Source organism: Tetrao urogallus, assembly GCF_951394365.1.
Source record: "Tetrao urogallus genome assembly, chromosome: 14".
In the NCBI taxonomy this organism is placed as follows: Eukaryota; Metazoa; Chordata; class Aves; order Galliformes; family Phasianidae; genus Tetrao; species Tetrao urogallus.
In genome coordinates, this window is record NC_136827.1 from 14,926,611 (window position 1) to 14,945,199 (window position 18,589).

The window sequence follows — 18,589 nt, forward strand, 5'->3', positions numbered from 1 at the left end:
CCCAGCTGTCCTGTTATTTCCCACCTCATGCTTTTCTTTTCAGCTGAACCTTATTCACAGTGAAATCAGTAATTTAGCCGGCTTCGAGGTGGAGGCCATTATCAATCCTACCAATGCTGACATTGACCTTAAAGATGACCTAGGTAAATGGGGCATGGGTTGACACAACTAATGGTCACATGGAAATTATGGAACCCAGAATTTACTCTCTAGGGCTTCGTTCATGAAATAAGAGCCAAAATTCTAATCTTCCAGGTTCTCTCTTGTTGAAGAACTGTATTCAAAAGACATTCTCACCAAATCTGAAAACTTGCAACAACTGCTAGCCTTCAAGTTGAATTCAATTTAAAAAATCATTTAAATTCTTTTCCATAATGATCATATGTGACTGTTAGCTATTTTGGGGGGTTTTTATGTGGCTTCTTTGAGGACTAAAATACTTTTTTTGTCAGGTTGTTTTCAAAATAAGCAGTTTCTCCATTCTGACTGCAATCTCTGATGTTATCTCTTTTTCTGATACTCAGAGTAGGCATAACGCTTCTCAAAGAGGAATGATTAAACTAGACCCAAATTTTCTGTATCTTAATTTCGTGTGTGATTCAGTCAAATTATTTGTTTCAATTCTGTTTAGGTTGCTCCCCATCACAATCACATTCAGCTGAAAACAAAAACTGATAGTATACCAATGCTGAACTTGCAGATACTATCACTGATGTTGTATCGCTTTTAAACCTCCTCCTGTTCCAGATTCATCAACTGTCTGTTCTTCAGCAAGCATAAAAGAAAAATTGACTTTCCACACATTATGTACTGCACTCCACTGTTATTTGATTATACCTGCTGTTGTTTTTTAAATGGAATGCAACCCATAATTCTGCTGCTGCATTTCCTGTATGTAATTTAACAAGAAAAAGATTCAAGAAGGGTCATTTAAAACCAGTCTTTCTCAGGTACATGTATGTTTTTACACCTGTGTCTCATCCTTTGGAACACATAATTCGAAAATAGGCTTTACCTTTAAAATATAAACTCGATCATTTACACATTTTAAATCAAATTCAGTAAAATCCCGCCATACATTGCTTCCTACATATGAAGGAAAACGTCGGTTTTAGCAACCAAGTAATGAATTGCTAAGCATATGAAGATGAGTTCCTGTCAGCTTATTGATGCTGACAAAATGGAGAAACTAGTTATTTTGTTTGGCTTGACAATCATGAATTTCTTTTTTTAAACAGATTCCATATTTTAGTGTCATGCTCTGTGGGGAACTAGTTGTTCTAGGATGCTGCCAAGTGAAATGGGGTGTTAGCTGATCTTAAATCTTTGGAAATGATCTCGTGTGATTGCTCTGACTTGTCATTTTAACATCTATTTGATCATGTCGTACTCAATATTCCTCCTCCTGTTCCCTACACCCCTTTCTCTACACACACCTGCACACACCACTCAGCATTACTCCTTTGGCGCAAGGTTTGGAGATGTGAAGGTAGGAAAATAATGGACGTTGGTACATGTGTAAATGTAGAGCCTGTGCTGGGTCTCTGTCCAACGTGGTTGATATACATCTGTTTACCTGTTGTAGTTGCAAGTTGTACAGGCTGACATTGCCACGATCGACAGTGATGCTGTCGTTCACCCGACAAACTCTGACTTCTACACCGGTGGTGAAGTAGGTAATGGAAAGTTCAGTGCTGCGGAGTTTGTATGTGTGTGCATGGTCAATCAGCAGCCACAAGCTTGTTGTAGCTATGCAGATTTGCATTTATTTCTCACTTCCAGCAGTCCTGACTGATAACAAAAAGCAATGAGTTGTTGCAAACTCAGTAGGCATTCCTGATTTTTATCACCAAATCAGACTTTCAAAAGTAACGATAGAACGCACTGCCAAAATTTGAAGTGCAAGAACAGCATATGTACAATGCAGGCATGCGACCAAGGAAAATGAGCTACAACACTGTATGACATGGAATACAGCTTATGCCTTGATCTTTAGAATTCTGGCCAGTTCCAGTACACTCTCTCCATGCCAAGTTTCAGATGTTCACATCTGACATGCTGGATCTAGCCCACCTTATTTTCTGAGCACTTTTATGATGGATTTGCTTTTTCATGTTTTAACTCGTGGACCAATTAGCTTGTAGCCCTGCTCAGTGGTTGCCTTTGTCACCGGCATGTGGATAGACACACCAGACACATTTTTCATACAGTCAGTCATCTAAGCTGCACTGATGAGTTAAGGTGTTACATATTACAGACCGTCTTCAGTAGTTATCTCTGCTTTGCCCTGAGTAACTCCTCTCTTGGTTATACCTTTAACTGAAGGATGTTACAAACAGGTAGCCATGCTTTACCTGATCTGCCTTAGTAATTTGAGAAGGCAAAATCAGAATTGGGCTGAATGTGGAAGTTGCTGATTAGGGCGATGACACCATACTTAAATAAATCAACTGCACGATCCCAGCCTCTTACATTTCCTCTCGGCCTCATCATCACTGCACAAAGGGTCTCCCCTGTGGAGGCCCCTTGTCCCACTGCAGGTCAGCAAGCCTTGCAACACCCACTGTTTCTTAAGGAGCTCCGTTCTGAGTAAGGCACAGAAGAACGCAGCCCTTTGTGGCCTGTTAGAGCGGGAACAGCTGCGACTTGGCTGGCTAAACGTTATGCAGAGACATGAAAAGAAGAGTGTCATAACTCCCTTTATCTGAAGAATACGCTTCTAAAGCCTGTCAGGCTCATTTAGACAAGGTGCTCGTGTCCTGCCCTTTGGCAGAGAAATGCTCAAGAAGCTGCTCTACAAAGACAATTTTCTCTCAGAGCTGCGCTGCTCGTACCTTAGCGTAGGTTCCTGTTGCCTCTGACTGCTGTAAGAAAGAATAGAAGTGCACAAATGCCTAGCTTCCAGTGATTAACTTTTACCCATCTAAATTCATTTATTTTTTAATTATTTTTTTTGTTGTTGTTGTTTTTTTCCCCTAACAATGTAAGTGTACTGGGGGCTTACCCTGAGAATTTTAGAGCCTAAATTTCTGCTAACGCTGTTGTCAACACTGATACCAATGCCTGCTTCAAAAGCATGAGATAATGACCTTATTCTCATGGGAGTGGCACATATTTATGCCCGTGAGCAAATAAGCTACTAACCTTGAAGCTCTGAAGCGAGACTTCCGTTCCAGAAAGTTGCTAATGTAGTGGAAAATGATTCAAGGCAGTGTGTTCTTTCCCATTGACAACATAGTCCTGAAATATCATTTCAATATAAAATGAAAGATAATTTCAGTATAAATCCTCACTATTAATCGGAAGCACGTAACTGAGAAGTAAGTGCAGAAAGCACCACTGATAGCACATATGTTCTTTCAACCATATCTGCAGGAGCTCAGTGAGATGAGCTGACAGGGTTGTTCATTGCTTTTAATTATAAATTAATTCCCAGTAGAAGGGAAAAAGCTGATCCTTTTAGATTGAATTAGGAAAAACTAGGCTAAATTCCATTAAATGTACAACAGCTTTGCAATGGCAAAGAGATGACCCAGTTAATAGGTCTTTTCTGTTCCTAGGTTCTGTTCAAGGCTTAATTATGTTTCCCCTTGAAACAAGAAAATCTAAGGATTATGAATGTCATGGGTTTAAGGACTGATCTCAGTTCATGGACTCAAGGGGAATATAACTGGAATGCATATACAGATCTGAGCAGAAGAGATGAAATACATACAGCAGAAATACAACTAGAATGGAAAACTCTTTCCCTCCCTATCCCTTCCCTGTCAGAGGGGTTTTACAGATCGCTCACGTCAGCCACATCAGGGAAATGGGTTCAGCCACGGCTGCTGTAAAGGCAGTGCTCCTCTGAGTCACCAGTCCTGGCCACAGCTCTCTTCATAGCCTGCTCTCCTAGGACACCTTGCTGCTGCAGATGAGCCATTGCTGTCTCATCTAAGAGATTTGCTAGATGGTGCCTTGTACACAGTTGCACAGCTAAATGAATTTCATAAAAGTCTTAGTGTGGAGTTTGTCTAAAGCTTAGACCAAAGTAGTTACATAAAAAAGCTTAACTGAGTCCAAGGAGCAAAATTACACTGACTTACCCAGTCTGATCTTGCAATTCTGAATTAGTTATGAAAAAAGCAAAACATGAGACGTACACTTCTAAATTATGCTCAGCTTTTGTATCCCAAAAGCAATAAACCAATAGGAAAATAGAGGCAGGGTCAGTTTTTGAATGAGCAAACAAACGCCTTCTTGTTTTCAAGAAACTTCTAATAGTCATTTTGGAAGAAATTTAGCAACGGGGTCGAAACGAAAGCATCTGGCAGTCCTCTTAGTTCTCAGAGCTATAACTCTTATTTATTAAGCTGAACCTTGGAGGAGGGGCTCTGCTTCATGGAGCATACAGTATGTGCACTTCCATCAGAAAAATGAGTTTTTTCTTTCTCCATCAGTGAAAGTAAGGGGCTTCACTAAATAAAAGCCTAAATCTTTAGAGATCCTAGTTCTGAATTTTTGGAAATCAGTTTTGGGAGTAATATGTGAAATCAGAGCCTTTATGATACCACTGCTTTTTACTTACCTGCCTTATTAATATGCACAGCGCAGAATTATTTGGGATGCTTATGTAGTTAGGAAACTGCTTTCTTGGGCTGTTTTTTTTCTTATACATATATTTATACCTAAAACTAGAGCTGCAAAATAAGATCTAAACCATTTAGTGATGGACTGCCTTTGGTAAAAGCATACCTTTTGGTTGCCTTGAAACACTGCACAGCTCTTCTCCTCCCAAAATGACTTTGTCCAGCTCCTTAGCTGTAGTCAGAGAAGTTCATTGGAGGAATATGTTCCTTAGAGATTCTCCTTATTTCTGAGGCTCTTCCTCTTGGTTAAAGGTGGCTCAACAAGCTGGGCAGTTACCAAGTAAAGCAGCCCGCTGCACTCACGAGACTGTTTCATTCCTGGTGCCACCTGTTGGGGTCAGGGACCAAGATCAGGTGAGTTTCAAATTCTTATTGTGGCAAATGGCTCTTTAAAAACATTTATAAGAGAGAGGGGAAATGAATCTTAAGGGAAGGAATTATGGAACTTCAATCACTTTTGAGCTAGCACATTCTTCTGCAGCATTTCACATTGACAGATGCTCATGATAAGGAAGGAGACAGGGATGTCATGTCAGATGTTTTGACATTAAAATCAGTCTGAGGATGTTAGCAAGGGATACAGATGGAAGGTTTTGGGGTTCTTAGGGTTGTCTTTTTGTTGTTGTTTTTTTTTCGTTGTTGTTGTTGTTATCATTGTTGTTTTTAATGAATAGCTAACTCTGAAGTCCCAAAAGGTTTAGATCTTACTTTGCAGTCCCCAAAAAAAATGTTTGGGCAGAAATATGTAGAGCGATGTAATCACAAATAATGATAAGTCTTCTCTGCTGTGGGAACCTGAGACGAGAGGAATAAAATAACAATTCTCTGTTCAGGAAGCACTTTGGAAAAGAAAGGTGGCAAGGAGTTTGTGGAAGCTGTCATTGAGCTTCGGAAAAAGAACGGGCCCTTGGACATAGCTGGAGGTGAGGCTCTGCGCTTCGGAACCACGTGGCTCCACCAGCCACACATCTGCACTCTGCTTGGGTTCCTGCTGTCCCCAGGCATCACTGCTGGTTGCACTGTGATCTGTGCTCTCCAGAGTTATAATGCACACGTTGCATCTTAAGTAGCCATCACCAAAGTAACCAGAAAACGGCACAGTGATGTAATATTACAACTAACAGAGGGCTGTTCACAGATGCACACATACACGAGGAAAGTTGATCGTTAAGGGTACGCTTCATAAAAGCAATTAATTGGATACTTATTAATCAGGGTGGTTGAATTCAACTCTATTAAATGTCTGCTTTGCCAAGATGCCACTGACTTTCACCAAACTTAAGCACGTGCTTAAAGTCAAGCACCCGCTTAATACTTCATTTCATCAGTGCCAACATCATCACTGTAGAAGCTTATGATTTTTTGATGTGTAGTTATCAAATTTTAAGCAATATTTGAGAAAAATCTACCAGAAGAGTACTAACATTTGGTAATGGCAATTTGACACCATCTGTGATGTTGCTGATAGGTGCTGGTTCATATAGAATGTTGGTTCTGCCATCTGTGTTTATGCTATAAAAATAAATACAGAACATGCAGTTTTGTAAGCCAGTTTTGACTAAAGCTGAGGGGGAGATGAAAGACTTCAGCTATGACAGAAGGAGTTGTGACTGTTTGCTTCTGGTGCTTCACAAAGATTTCTTCCTTGCTTTTTAAAAACATTACTCAGTTTTTCCTTGGAATTTTTGTTTTGCTAAAATATTTGGAATCTCTCTTTTTTTCCCCTTATCTACATTACTCCTTATCTGCTCACCAATGAACAAGACAAACTGTGCTCACAAACAGATTGCAATTTGGAGGGGGGAAAAAAAAAGTTTCTCTCAGACATCAGAGCACCCCTCAGATCTGAGCATTGCATGGCAGTCTCACCCTGTGGAGAGACACATTCTACCCCAGAGAACCTGACTGCTAGAAAAGATTGGACACAAGTCAACTTCCCCATTAATGGATATGCAGTTTTCAGATTTCTCAGTAATATGGGTTTCCCTTTTCATAAAATAACCAGGACCCTTACCTGGACCATGACTGTAACTAGCACAGAACGATGCAGTGGTTCTCTTTGTTTGTTTCTATAGCAAAACTTATTTCCCCTTTCAGAACATTTGCATTTAAAGAAAGGGACAGCTGCTCTGGGTAATTAACAGCTGTCTTCAACAGAATCCTAATTGAGTTAATGACTACTCTCTGTCACTCCCTGTCTGAGGAACACTAAAGTTGGTGATGTATATCAATACGACATTTTATCCTTTCAGTGTGAAGGAATTACCAGCATTTCACATCTGACTAGAGATATGTCAGCTGCTTTGATGAGATTTCTCTTGGATTTATGATGTAGTCTGGAGCTGCCAACATTTTAGTTGCCTTTAAGGACAAGTTAAAGTTGCCTGGAGTTGAAGCTGTGGATTCGTAGATTCTCAGCACATTGAATAAGAGCATCAGCCCTTGTGCTTCCATTGTCCTTTCAAATGTATTCTTTTGATGAGTCACTCAGAATGTCACATGGCAAAGTCTATTTTATGTGATAATAGCACCCAAAGTTCTCTACTGTATTTAAATTAAAAAAACACTTCATAAAGATTCCAGAATGAAGTAGAGGTTGCCTGGCCTCTCAGCACCTTTACAAATCTGATTTTTGTAAAGATTCCTGGTATTTTTCCTACTGTTTTGGAAGATGCAAGCTTTGGTTTTTAACCTGTGTTTTTGCAGTCTTATATTTTTGTATCCCACAGTCTGTTAGAGGGCTGACTGTTGGCGAAGGTTCAATGCATGATCCTGTAAGACAGTGACAAGTTTCTAATTGCAGCTGCAGACCTGCGAGTTCAGCTGCCATTTCTGATGCTCTTATCCAGCTTTCTGGAGACTCACTGGCTGTCAGTGGGCAGCAGGCAGTGCTCCTTTGCCTTGGTAATCCTTCTGTGTCCCTGCCAGCATCCCGGTGATAGCATGCAGCTGGTGTGGTTAAAGTTCCCTGTACATACAAGGCTTCACCTGTTGGTGTATAAACAGTGTGAATCCAACTTTGTAAGGCTATTACTGCATCCTGTCCAACTGTCTGTCAAAACTGTGGAAAAAAGAGTCACTTAAAAGTGGCATTGTGTAAGCAGTCTCAGATGAGCCATTGACAGAAAAACTTGAATAGAGCTGGGCCCAAAGTTACGAATTGGCACAAAATATCTTCTCTACAATTACTCAGAAACAAAGCTGGAAGGAAAAGCTTTAATTTACCTCTTTTCCAGCCTTCCTTACCAATCTGTGGAACACTACAAGCTCCAAACTGATCCAATTTGGGTTTAATTATTATCAGAGGCTAGCTGGAAAAAAAAGTTTAGCAAGAGTAGCTGAAGGTCACACAAGTCATAATTCCAGCAGGGCAGCATCCTAATACTTATTGTAGCTCTGCTTTAAACTCTGAACCAAAGCAAGATCATCCCTAGAACGGATTTACATTCTAAGAGATTACTGCCTTTTTTCTCAGACATTACACAGATTTCCACAGTCCCCAGTATAAATGCATTTCCTTTGATGTCAGTCATGAATTCTTGCTCTCCAAAATAAGCTCTATTATAGTTATGATGTATAAATTACCGTGGCAAAGTACAGCTGGAAATAGGAAAGTCTCTGTAATCATGTTGTTATATTTTAAAACTGTGTGATTTCTAATCTGAAACACTCAGAGGGGATAAAGGAATATCAAAATATCAAAAACATCAAAATATCAAAAACAATATTTGTTTGTTATTTTAATCACATATGCATTCTTTGAATGCTATGAGAGGAAAGAGTTATGTTTCACTTTCGTTTCTTACTAGCTGTTGTCAGTGCTGGCCATGGATTGCCTGCAAAATTTGTGATCCACTGTAACAGCCCAGGCTGGGGCTCAGACAAATGTGAGGAGCTGCTGGAAAAGACGGTGAAGAACTGTTTGGCTCTGGCTGATGAAAAGAAGCTGAAATCAATTGCGTTTCCTTCAATTGGCAGTGGCAGGTAAGGCTGTTACACAAGCCTGATTCTTGATACTGACCACGTTTTCTAAGTGTTATCATTCCTGTCTCTTCTTACATACAAAACTCATTTCTACCATGCTAACTTCATTCTTGTTCATTCATTTGAGTTCCCCAAATTAAGTGTTTCTTCTGGGTTCCTTCAAGCTGCACGTGGAGCCTGTAATATTTTCCCAACTTTGGCACATCTAGCATAATCCCTGCAGTCTTAAAGCATACAAACAGATTAAAGAGCAAAAGTGTCTTTTAACAGTGTATCAATTTGAGACATAGAGGAGAGCATGAAGAAATAAAGCCTATTTTACCTGGTTTTAGCACGTAACTAAACCTACTACGGTTTTGGGATGGCTAAAAGACATCTTAGCATTTGTGTAAGCAGCAGACCTGAGGAGTCTTGATTCTCAGGATTTGCAGAGTCACTTCAAGCTTTCACCCCAAATCCATAAACTAAACTCCACAGAGTTTACATCATGGGGCTCTTCCAGAAAAAAAGTTATCTTAAAAGTCGTTGCCAAGATTTTTAAAGCCTAAATCTAAAGTTCAGTTCTGTAGTTTTGTGCAGGATGCTCAGTGCCATTAGGAAGTTGAATAACGTCCTTAAGAATCTAAACATGGACTAGAATTTTGATGAACTTGGATTTGAGAAGGGAGGTTTGAATCATATGGCCTTTGCTGGCTCACTGTGAAGACCTAATCTATGCTGAATTACACAGTAGTATATTTAACCCTAAACAACTGCCACTTTCAAAGTTGCCATGAAAGAAGTTGGCTGATCCGCAAGAATGTCCTTCCCATCTTGTAACACTGGATTCACCTGTGCTGTTCTTTGTAGAGCAGAAAACACCGCTTGAGCTTTAGGGTGAAGAACTATGAAGAAGCAGAAGTTTCACTAGGATGGTTAATACAAGTGTCTTGCATCAGAAAAAGCTGCAAATAAGGCTGTTTTGAGTGGGTGTCATTTTACAAAGTTTGCTTCTGTTACTTCCTTAAAACCGTGCTACAGTGGAGGATCCATACTGACCCATTGAACTGATAGCTGTTGGTTGAAAGGCTACTCAGTGAAATGAAAAGTTTTCTGCAGAATAATCCCAAATCCACAAGCTAGGCTGTTCTGTGAACTGCCCTTCTGGAGAAACTGTGCTGTTCCACAGACTGTAGAGTAGCTAAGGAATTCAATATGTAGGTGCCTAAAAGCAAGGCTATGAGAAATATGTTCCACAGAGCTCTCTTTTCTGGAGAGCTCCCATTTGAGACTGTTGTTGCAAAGCAGTTAATTGATAGTGGGAGATGATGAAACCCTGAATAATCATAAGATCCACGTTCTGTTATGAAATCCAGTTACTGACAGGCAAGATCTGCAGCTGTGTTAACTTGGCGTATGCATGTTGCTCTCACTCAAGCCAATTGAAGTGGTGCTTTTAAAACATGGAGAGAAATCAACTGGCATGGAGAAACATATGTTGTTTATTTTCCCTTTTTTCTTTAATTAGAAATATTCAAGCATAAATTAGTTTTTGAGAAAACAGAGTATATTCTGCCAGTACTCTTTACTTGTTTTTTTATGAAGTCAGAAGTGTTAAAAAAGTAAAGCTTTCAAAGACAGCAAATACCAAAGACACCACATGTATGCAGCTGTTCTAGTACAGACATCTGTCAAGCAGACATCACCCAATAAATCCACATAAACAGTTTCATTCTCTTTTATAGTTGAGGAACGGGATTACATGAGGGCAGTTCAAATAAATCATGGGGGAAAATAAAATAGCATACTTGTAGCATTCAGTGGGCCAGATGCACAGAAACAGCCAACTCGTGGCAAGCACAAACTGAGTGCTGTACAAAGGTAGCCTGGAGTTCAGTCTGGTAGGGCCAGCAGTAGAACAGAGAAAGAAGAGTTTGAAATTGAAAATAAAATAAAATCCTTAAAGTGGGGATTTCATTCTGAGGCTCTAATTTTGGACAGAATTGACACCAGCTTGGCTGAATTCTCAAACAGCCTTTTCACAACACCGTAACTCAGACCAGAAGGTCATTGTAAGAGGCTTCTGTTTCACCTTGCAGCCCATACGTGGCCACTGGTCAGCATCCTACTTCTGATTTCCCCCCCCCCCCCATCTGTTTATTTCCCCTACAGTGGTCCTGAACAACTCATTTTATTCAGCTCCCCTGTGTGCATGCCTCCCTTTGAGGAGTCTCCTCTCTTTCACCTGTTGCGACCACTTTGCAGGAGCATCAAGAAGCTGTGTGACTTCAGAATCCACTTTAAACAATTCAGAAACAGGGTATACCTTGATTTTTGTGTTCTCCTTCATGACTGGTCCTTCTTAGGAGCAGAATTCCTCAGATGTCTGCTCTCTATATATGCCAGGATGCAGCATTCATAATGAACCAGCAGACAATCAGATGTGGAGGCATACTGACTCCATGCCCTCTTCTCTGAGTAAGCCAACAGTAGGAAGTAGCTCTGGTGTCAAAACTGCTGTCAGATCACACAACTTATTCTCACCAGCCAACTCAGTCAGCTTTGGAAATGTACAAATGTTTTCAGAATGTTGTTTTTTTTTCCCCCTCTTCTGCTCCAATAAGGAAAAAAAAAAGTGTTCTTTTTCAGAAAAGAAAGAAGCAGATGTACTATTCCATGTAATCACTCCTGAAATATCACATGTACTGTCTTCAGGTGGCATGAATAACATCACATTATAGGCAGCAGTACTACAGAACTCCTCATGGAGTGTATTTTGTGGTAAGGTAATGTGCAGTGAACTGTCCACGACGTAGGCAATTGCCTTTCTCATTTTATGTCCTACTGCATATAATGTTTTATTATCAGTTTGGTGCTTCAGTGGGCAAATACTAAGTCACGATGCACCTGTTAATAGCAGAGGTGAATTGAACCCAGCTTCTATTCTATGTTTCTTTAAGGTTTTGAGGAAACTGAGAAATCCATCTGTGTGATCTGTATGTTATTAATATTGCCCGATGTTATGTGTCAGTATAACACACTTCAGTTGGCTCAAATGAAAGACTGCATTAAAGGTCATCAGCGTTCTCTATTTTACTTAACTTTCTAAAGCTTCCTTCAATAGAGAAATGTGATTTTTTTTAAAATTTTTTTGCTGTTTGTTCTCCCTTGGAGACTACTCACACACTGCTTGAATTCAGCAGCAGAGCTTCTGCTGACAGAAGAGTTTAAATTCTGGAATTCTCTTAAGTTGTACCATTCCTATCATTACCACATTCCAATAGCATGATGAGTGCTGAAAGAAAGATACATCTCTGAAAGCTGCTAATCGCTGTAATGCATGTAACGTGATAAAAATCACAGCAGTGACAGCAGAGCAACAAGATCCCTAACTGCAAGTGAGGATTCACTCCAACCCAACAGCAGTAAGCACAGAAAGAAGAGAAAGCAGCTGCTTGCTTTCAGAAGGACTCAGGCACACAGGGACCTCCAGAGAGATAACCTTACTTCCAGTGCCAGCACTTAAATGAGGTGTGGGAAGGGGTGGATCCTGGCTCCAGCTCTTCCATCACTCAGGTACACTGCATGCACCTGAGCTCCCCTGTGTTGGCCCTGCCTTCCCACCAGGTGCTCCATCTCTGCTTCAAGACATGACATAGCATTTCCACTACAGATGTAGCTATATGGTTATGTCTCTTTAGAGATAGGCTGAGTTGATGAGGCTGTGGGACTTGTACAGAAGTAGTTTCTGTGAAGATATTGTTCTTAATTATAATGAAGAAAGGAGGAAGACGTGATTCGTAGTAAGGCAAAAGATTGGTAGTGATCTGTAGAGAAACAAAAGAGGGTGATGTGCTTGGAAAGTACAGTCTTCACAATTGAGGAAAACGTGTGTAACTTCTTCATCCCTTCCTCTGCTCCTTGCACGCCTCTTTTTATTGATTGCATCATTAAATTAATTCTGTTGCTGTATTGTTTGTGTACATAACTCTTAGAAAAATGAATCACGCTTATCAAACCTGTCACAGACGTATTTGCATTGTGATTTCAAGCATCCATATCATATCAAGCATCCAGTGCTATGCTGCTGCTGCTCTCCACGGCTCCCCTCATGGCAGTACTAATTTCATGATGTCCTCCAGTTTGAGCTTCCATGAGGATGCTGGCTCATACTGTTTCCAGGTAACCAGTAGCACAGTGGGGTCACTGGATAAGCCTGATAGTACTTCCATAGGGCTTGCTCTGCCCCGTGTCACTGATGCTGACTGAGCTCTCTCTTCCTCTTTCTAAGCACGTGCAGCAGGAATTTTCCCTTGTCGTGTGTAATTGTAAGCAACCACACTTGGAAGAAATAATACAAAGAAAATAATTAGTTCCATAGGCTGCCATACTGTGACACCAGCTGCATTCTGCTGACTTCCAGGTGGCTGTGGTTCTAGTCAGAAACAGCTATTGGTTTTTTCTTCGTCAAAAAATAACGGCAATAAATTTGGAAAGAAAAAAAACAAAACACACTGACTTGTGGAATTACAAGGAATAAAAAAGAAAAAAATCTCGCTGTTATCAAAATTACAACTGTTACCACCCACCTCCATTTCTGTATTGAAAATTCATCTGAGAATGGTTTTAGTACATCCTTATCACTGTTTGCCTAAGAAAGATTTGAGTAAATACACACTTTATAGCAGTATTGACTGTCATATCTGTAAGCGCATGGTTTAGCTGCCCGCTGGATGAGAACAATGCAGCCAGCAGATATTGAAGGGTTCGACCCATTAAGCGTGGACTCTGCATTCCTATTTTGGGAATGCTTTCTTCTGTTTGAGCATTTAAGTCTTGCCTAAACAAACAACTTTGTAGCTTCTAATTCAGATGGTAAACACTGGCTTTGTAGCTTTATTTACTGTGCTGCATTAGGAAAAAGCCTGAGCATTCCATGCAAGTTTACACTATCAAAGTCTTATTCAGCAGGGCTTGATTTTCTGTCTTCTCTTTTTTTGTCTCTCCTACCAGAAACGGTTTCCCAAAGCAAACGGCTGCGCAGCTGATCCTGAAAGCCATCTCCAGCTACTTTGTGTCAACAATGTCCTCCTCAATCAAGACGGTGTACTTTGTGCTCTTTGACAGTGAGAGTATAGGGATATACGTGCAGGAAATGGCCAAACTAGATGCCAACTGAGCACAGAAAGCTGCAGTACCAGCCCCTTCCTACCCTTCCTCTTCTCCAAAACCTTAACTCATTGTGAAGCAGAGCATCCCTTATTTTAAATTTTGCTCATCTAGGGAAATAAAGGTGGTTTTTTGGATTTATTTTAGTTTTGTTTTTTTACTTTCTAAGATGTTTTATGTTGGCACTGATAGTTGGCATTACTGCTGTTAATGCACTGTACCCCAGGCATTGTCTGAACTTAGTGTAATCTAGGAGATTTTATAGTTTTATTTTAATGAAGTATGGATCGAAGCAGGAAGCTGTTAGGAAAATGTAGTCTTTTACTTGTGAAAGAAACAGGCCGACCCTATTTTGTAACTGTGTTGTGGTGCTTTATCAATACATCGAGTGGCGTTCCTTTCATTTTTTAAAAGAACAGATGCTATAAACCTAATTTGTGTTTGTTTATTGTCTTAATGATAAATCTGGAAAAAAAAAAGATACAGAGACCCTCTTGTCCTTAATTATATTTACAATTTTGAAATCGTGTGAATTGATTTAGTAAAATGTTTGAACTGTTGCTGTTGGTGTAGTGGAATTTTTCTCTTAAGTCTTCATTTTTTAAATTCAGGGAAGTTAGCTGTGAGAATTGCAGCAGATTTCAATTAGCAGCCTGGAATCTGGTCTGGAGATGCTGGGCATCTTGTATGTACTGAGTGGATGTCTGCACACTCGGTCACTCACAACTGACCCTTTCTTCTGTGAGCATTCAGACTTTCCAGTTGGTGCTTCAGATCTCCCGTAGAAGAAGCTGACTTAATTGGCTGCTTAGTGTGAGAGATCCCAGCCTTTTAAATCAAGTAAGGCCTAGGGTTTTTTTGAACTAGTTCCAGTCATTGAATATTGGGTCGTTTGAAGCCATTCTGTATGATTTCCACATCTTTATGAGCCCAGTTTGCACTGGTTGCCATATCGCTTGCACAGCTGAAATCCATACCAACAAAAACCTTACGGAAGCCACTTGTTTTTGTACTTTGAGAAAGGAAAGGTTACACATTCAAAAGCATATGAATGCTCTCTGAAGAGGAAGCCCTTCCTTTGAAGTCTTTAGCCTGCTTTCTAGATAGTAGGCATACGTTTTCCATTGCTATTAAAAACTTCATTTGCTGATGAAAGAGTGCTGCGCATCCCTCCTGAGTTGATCCAGGGCAATGAATGGAGCATATCTGGCTGCTTTCAGTAAACTCAGTACCAAGTATTAAAAGCGGGTAAGCTTAAGCTCTGTCAAGAGTTTGGCTTTTTTTTGTTGTCTTTTTTTTTTTGCATAGGATTGTGAATACTGTCACCATTTGAGTGCTGTAGAAGATCAACAGTGACAACGCTGGAAGGCAAAATTTAAGAAATGGTGCTGTTCCAAACAAGCAGACAGAGTTAGGAGCAGGGGGTGAATTAATTCTGTGCATCAAACACATAGGGCGTCTGACCACACTGTGAAATCGAAGTGAAATGTGTTGAATCACAGTGTCAATCTTTAACAATAGCAGCTTCAGCAGCAGTAAGGAAGGTACCGTACCTCAGCACTGCGTTGTGAATGGCACATTGCTGCCCTCGTGTTGGTCCTCGTACAGGCAACAGCAAGCTGCACTTTCCACAAATATCACTAGGTGTCACTGAAAGGATTGAAAAGCAGAGAAAAGCACAGCCAAGCATGTGGGAGAGAGTCCTGAGACACCTGAGAAGGAGCCTTCCTTTTTCCCTGCAGAAGGAACGCACGTCCCAACAAGCATGTCCCCAACAGATTCCAGCTCCTTGGTCTCTTTACACCTTATAGTACATTCTAAAGTGCAGTCTTTTTTCTTCCCTCCAAATCACATCAACAACAGAAAAAAAAAATGTATTTAAATACCGCTGGTGTTTTCAGAGCAGTTAAAAATACAGCCTGCAGTCGTAGTTAACAGATCTTTCACACTGCTATACAAGATGAACAGATGTCAACTTTGAACTGAGACGTTCTCAAAGCAAAGTGTGCCATAATTCAAATGACACGGGCTTGTTTCTTGTGGCTGCAGATCTCATCCACTTCTTCAGCCGCTGTGAGTAGCTCACATCATTGCTTGCAATGCGCAAGGTTTGCTTTGTGTGAATTCAGCCCTTAATTCGCTATGCATCCATGAACATCTCCCACCTGATGAGGATCTGAGCTCTCAGCATCGTGTTCCAGAGTAAACAGAAACAGTTATCAGTGCTTCTCACGTGGCTTGGAGCAGGGGAACGCCTTGCTTCTCACAGCAGGCAGAGCCCCAGCCTGAGAGCTGTAAGGTCTCCATCCTCGTTGTAACCCAGCTGTGGAACATCACTTGCATCACCGTATTCTCCTTTTGTACAAATTCCAGAGCATCCTTCTCCTTCCTGGCACTCATACAGAAGCTCCTAAACCCTCGGTGTTTCCACTGACTCCTGTGGATCACCCACCTTCCCCACAGCCTGGAGAACGTAGCTCTCGAGTCCTGCAACCCAGCAGGCTGTGAGGGGAAAGCAGAAGCCAGAGATCCCAGAACAAGCCTGAACTCAGCCACGTGGTGCAGCCCCAGCAGACTGTGGCATAGATTCAAAAACCTGAAAAGAAACATATCTGGTTACATGGATAACAAGAAAAACAGAAGAAATTGCTGCTAATGTGTACTGGGACCAAAACAACATCGCTTTGGGACTTGTCTTCCCAGCATTTTTAACAGCTAAACGGACTAGTACCATATGTAAAAATAAATTTATCATTTAAGGAAGGCCATACACTGAAAGTCTCAGTGAACTGGTCTTTGCTGCTTGTTCTTTCATTGCTGCAGTCCATTAGGACTCCATTATCTGAAAACAGTGGTTAAATGAATGTTCTCTGAATACTTTAAGGCGTTAAAAACATTGCAGCCAGCAGCATTTTCCACCCACTGCCTCAAGTCTTGCTTTCCACTGCTCTTCTGCTTTTACTCCCCTGACTTTCCCTCCTGTAGGTAATTCATTGTAATACTGTCCTTTGGGTGAATCAAAAATTGTGTTACTTTAGCAGTTCCCCCTAATTCTGTAGGCTATCATCCTGCCAAAGCTTTTTTCATCCCAAGTTGTCAGGCACTATGATTAGTTGAGCAGGTATAATTATCCTACCACAGTCATGGTCAGGTTGCCAGGCTGGCTTTCAGATGCAATTAGCTGCTGACAGAAGTGTTACTTTGCCCCAGAGAGGAAGTAAGCAAAAATGCAAATTTGGGGTCTCTCTCTTTTCCCCACAGAAGGGGAAGAATTCATAATCGCGCTGCAGCTCATCTGCCTCTTTGAATCCTTCCTTCCTGAAGTCCTTCCTCCCCCTGAGAAATGGAAGCAATGAATAACAGCATTTGTGCAACCTTTACTTTCCCAAAACGGTTGGAGGAGGGCAGAGTATTTGGTAACCGCAGTGCAGATGTGTCTCGTGGATGATTAGTGCTGTGATGGACAGGTTAGACTTTCAGTCTCACGTTACATTCCGCTGGAATCAGCCCTCCATCCTTCACGATTAATTTAAGATTCAGTAACAAATCTTGCTGCATCTCCTTCAGCTCTCTTCTAGATCTCGACTTATCGGAAGTTTGGATTTAGCATTTTGGCAGATGCTGAGATACAAGCAGGCTCCTAACATCCACATCTGTCCTGCAACCCTGACTGAGATCTGCGCCCTGTTCTTAGACATGCCCTGGGCAGAAGTCTGGGAACAAGCCTGTCTGCTTCAACTCTTCCTGCTTCTCTGCCTCCTTGGGAATCCAGTGCTGTGCAGAGATTGAGGCATCTGGGAAGGTAAAGCATCCATAACCACAGGTGCCAGGAGGCACAGAAATACTGTAGGGGCTGTCCCTATTCTGATCCCTGCTTTCAATCCGAGGGTACAAATATCTCTGAGTGGTATTATAACCACAAATATCTGCTACAGAACACACAGCGTCACTTTTCAATCCCACATTCTGGTTCTCCTGCGGTGCTTTTCCCCACATACTGCTCATCCTTTCCGTAGACTCATAGATTCATTAACATTCTGATCATCCATTAGATGATATCTCTTCTCTGCTACAGACTGTGAGGGCATTGCACAGGCTCCATCTTTAACTGTCACAAGGCAGAAGGACAACATGCAGCAAAGTGAGGAATGCACCTGATGGGACAGCACCTGAACGTCTGTTCTGCAGAGATTTGTCATGAACAAATGCTTCCATGTACAAGATTTCATAACTGTAAAATATCATTTTATGATTCGTTAGGAGAAGCATCGTGATTGTAATTACTGTATGAAAGCATGAAGGGATGGATATCGACAGCAAGATGTGAGAGCTTCTGATCTTTCAGCCTGCAGCCTTGCTGCAGTGAAGGCAGTAAAACAGCCAAGTGTTTGTACAAGTGCGAGGAGGCTGGAATCTGACTCACTAAGCATGAGCAAAGCACTCTTAGAAATGCTCGCTTTCCAGTAAAAAGGAATCAAGAACTCTTTGGTCTGTGAACTCTCCAAAGCCAAAATACATACATCCAATGAATCTGAGAAATTAAGAATTCAGAGGAAGTACACCAGAAGGTGAAAAACACAGGTGGAATGTAGGTAGCACATATGGGCTGACAAGGTGAGAGCATTCCTCGTTAGCCAAACAAGCAGAAGTCTGCAGTGAAATCAGGCTCTAATTTCCCTATGTTTGCTAACCTCAAGTTTTTGTGAGCTCGTTTCCCCTTGATCCCAGCTAAAATTGGCTTTCTAGCCTGAAAAACAGCGCTGACAGGAGCTGCAGTTGCCTGGCCACTCAAAGATCAGGTCTGCAGCCCGTGGTAAATAGTCACA

General features: G+C 41.1%; 1 protein-coding gene across 5 annotated transcripts in view; it reads left to right on the forward strand.

Moving 5' to 3' along the window:
* Positions 1-13,863, forward strand: part of MACROH2A1 (macroH2A.1 histone) — a gene marked incomplete at its 5' end in the record, with an annotated part of 36,265 nt that extends 22,402 nt beyond the window's left edge. For 2 of the 5 annotated variants that reach the window (XM_079542559.1, XM_079542560.1), the window contains 4 exons: positions 44-143; positions 5,465-5,554; positions 8,441-8,615; positions 13,608-13,863. In XM_079542559.1, coding sequence (XP_079398685.1) covers positions 44-143; positions 5,465-5,554; positions 8,441-8,615; positions 13,608-13,773 — 531 coding nt within the window. In that variant the 3' untranslated portion in view covers positions 13,774-13,863. Of the gene's footprint in view, positions 1-43; positions 144-1,585; positions 1,677-5,464; positions 5,555-8,440; positions 8,616-13,607 lie in introns of all 5 variants that reach the window. The other 3 variants (XM_079542561.1, XM_079542562.1, XM_079542563.1) reach the window with 2 other exon arrangements.
* Positions 13,864-18,589: the final 4,726 nt, after the last annotated feature.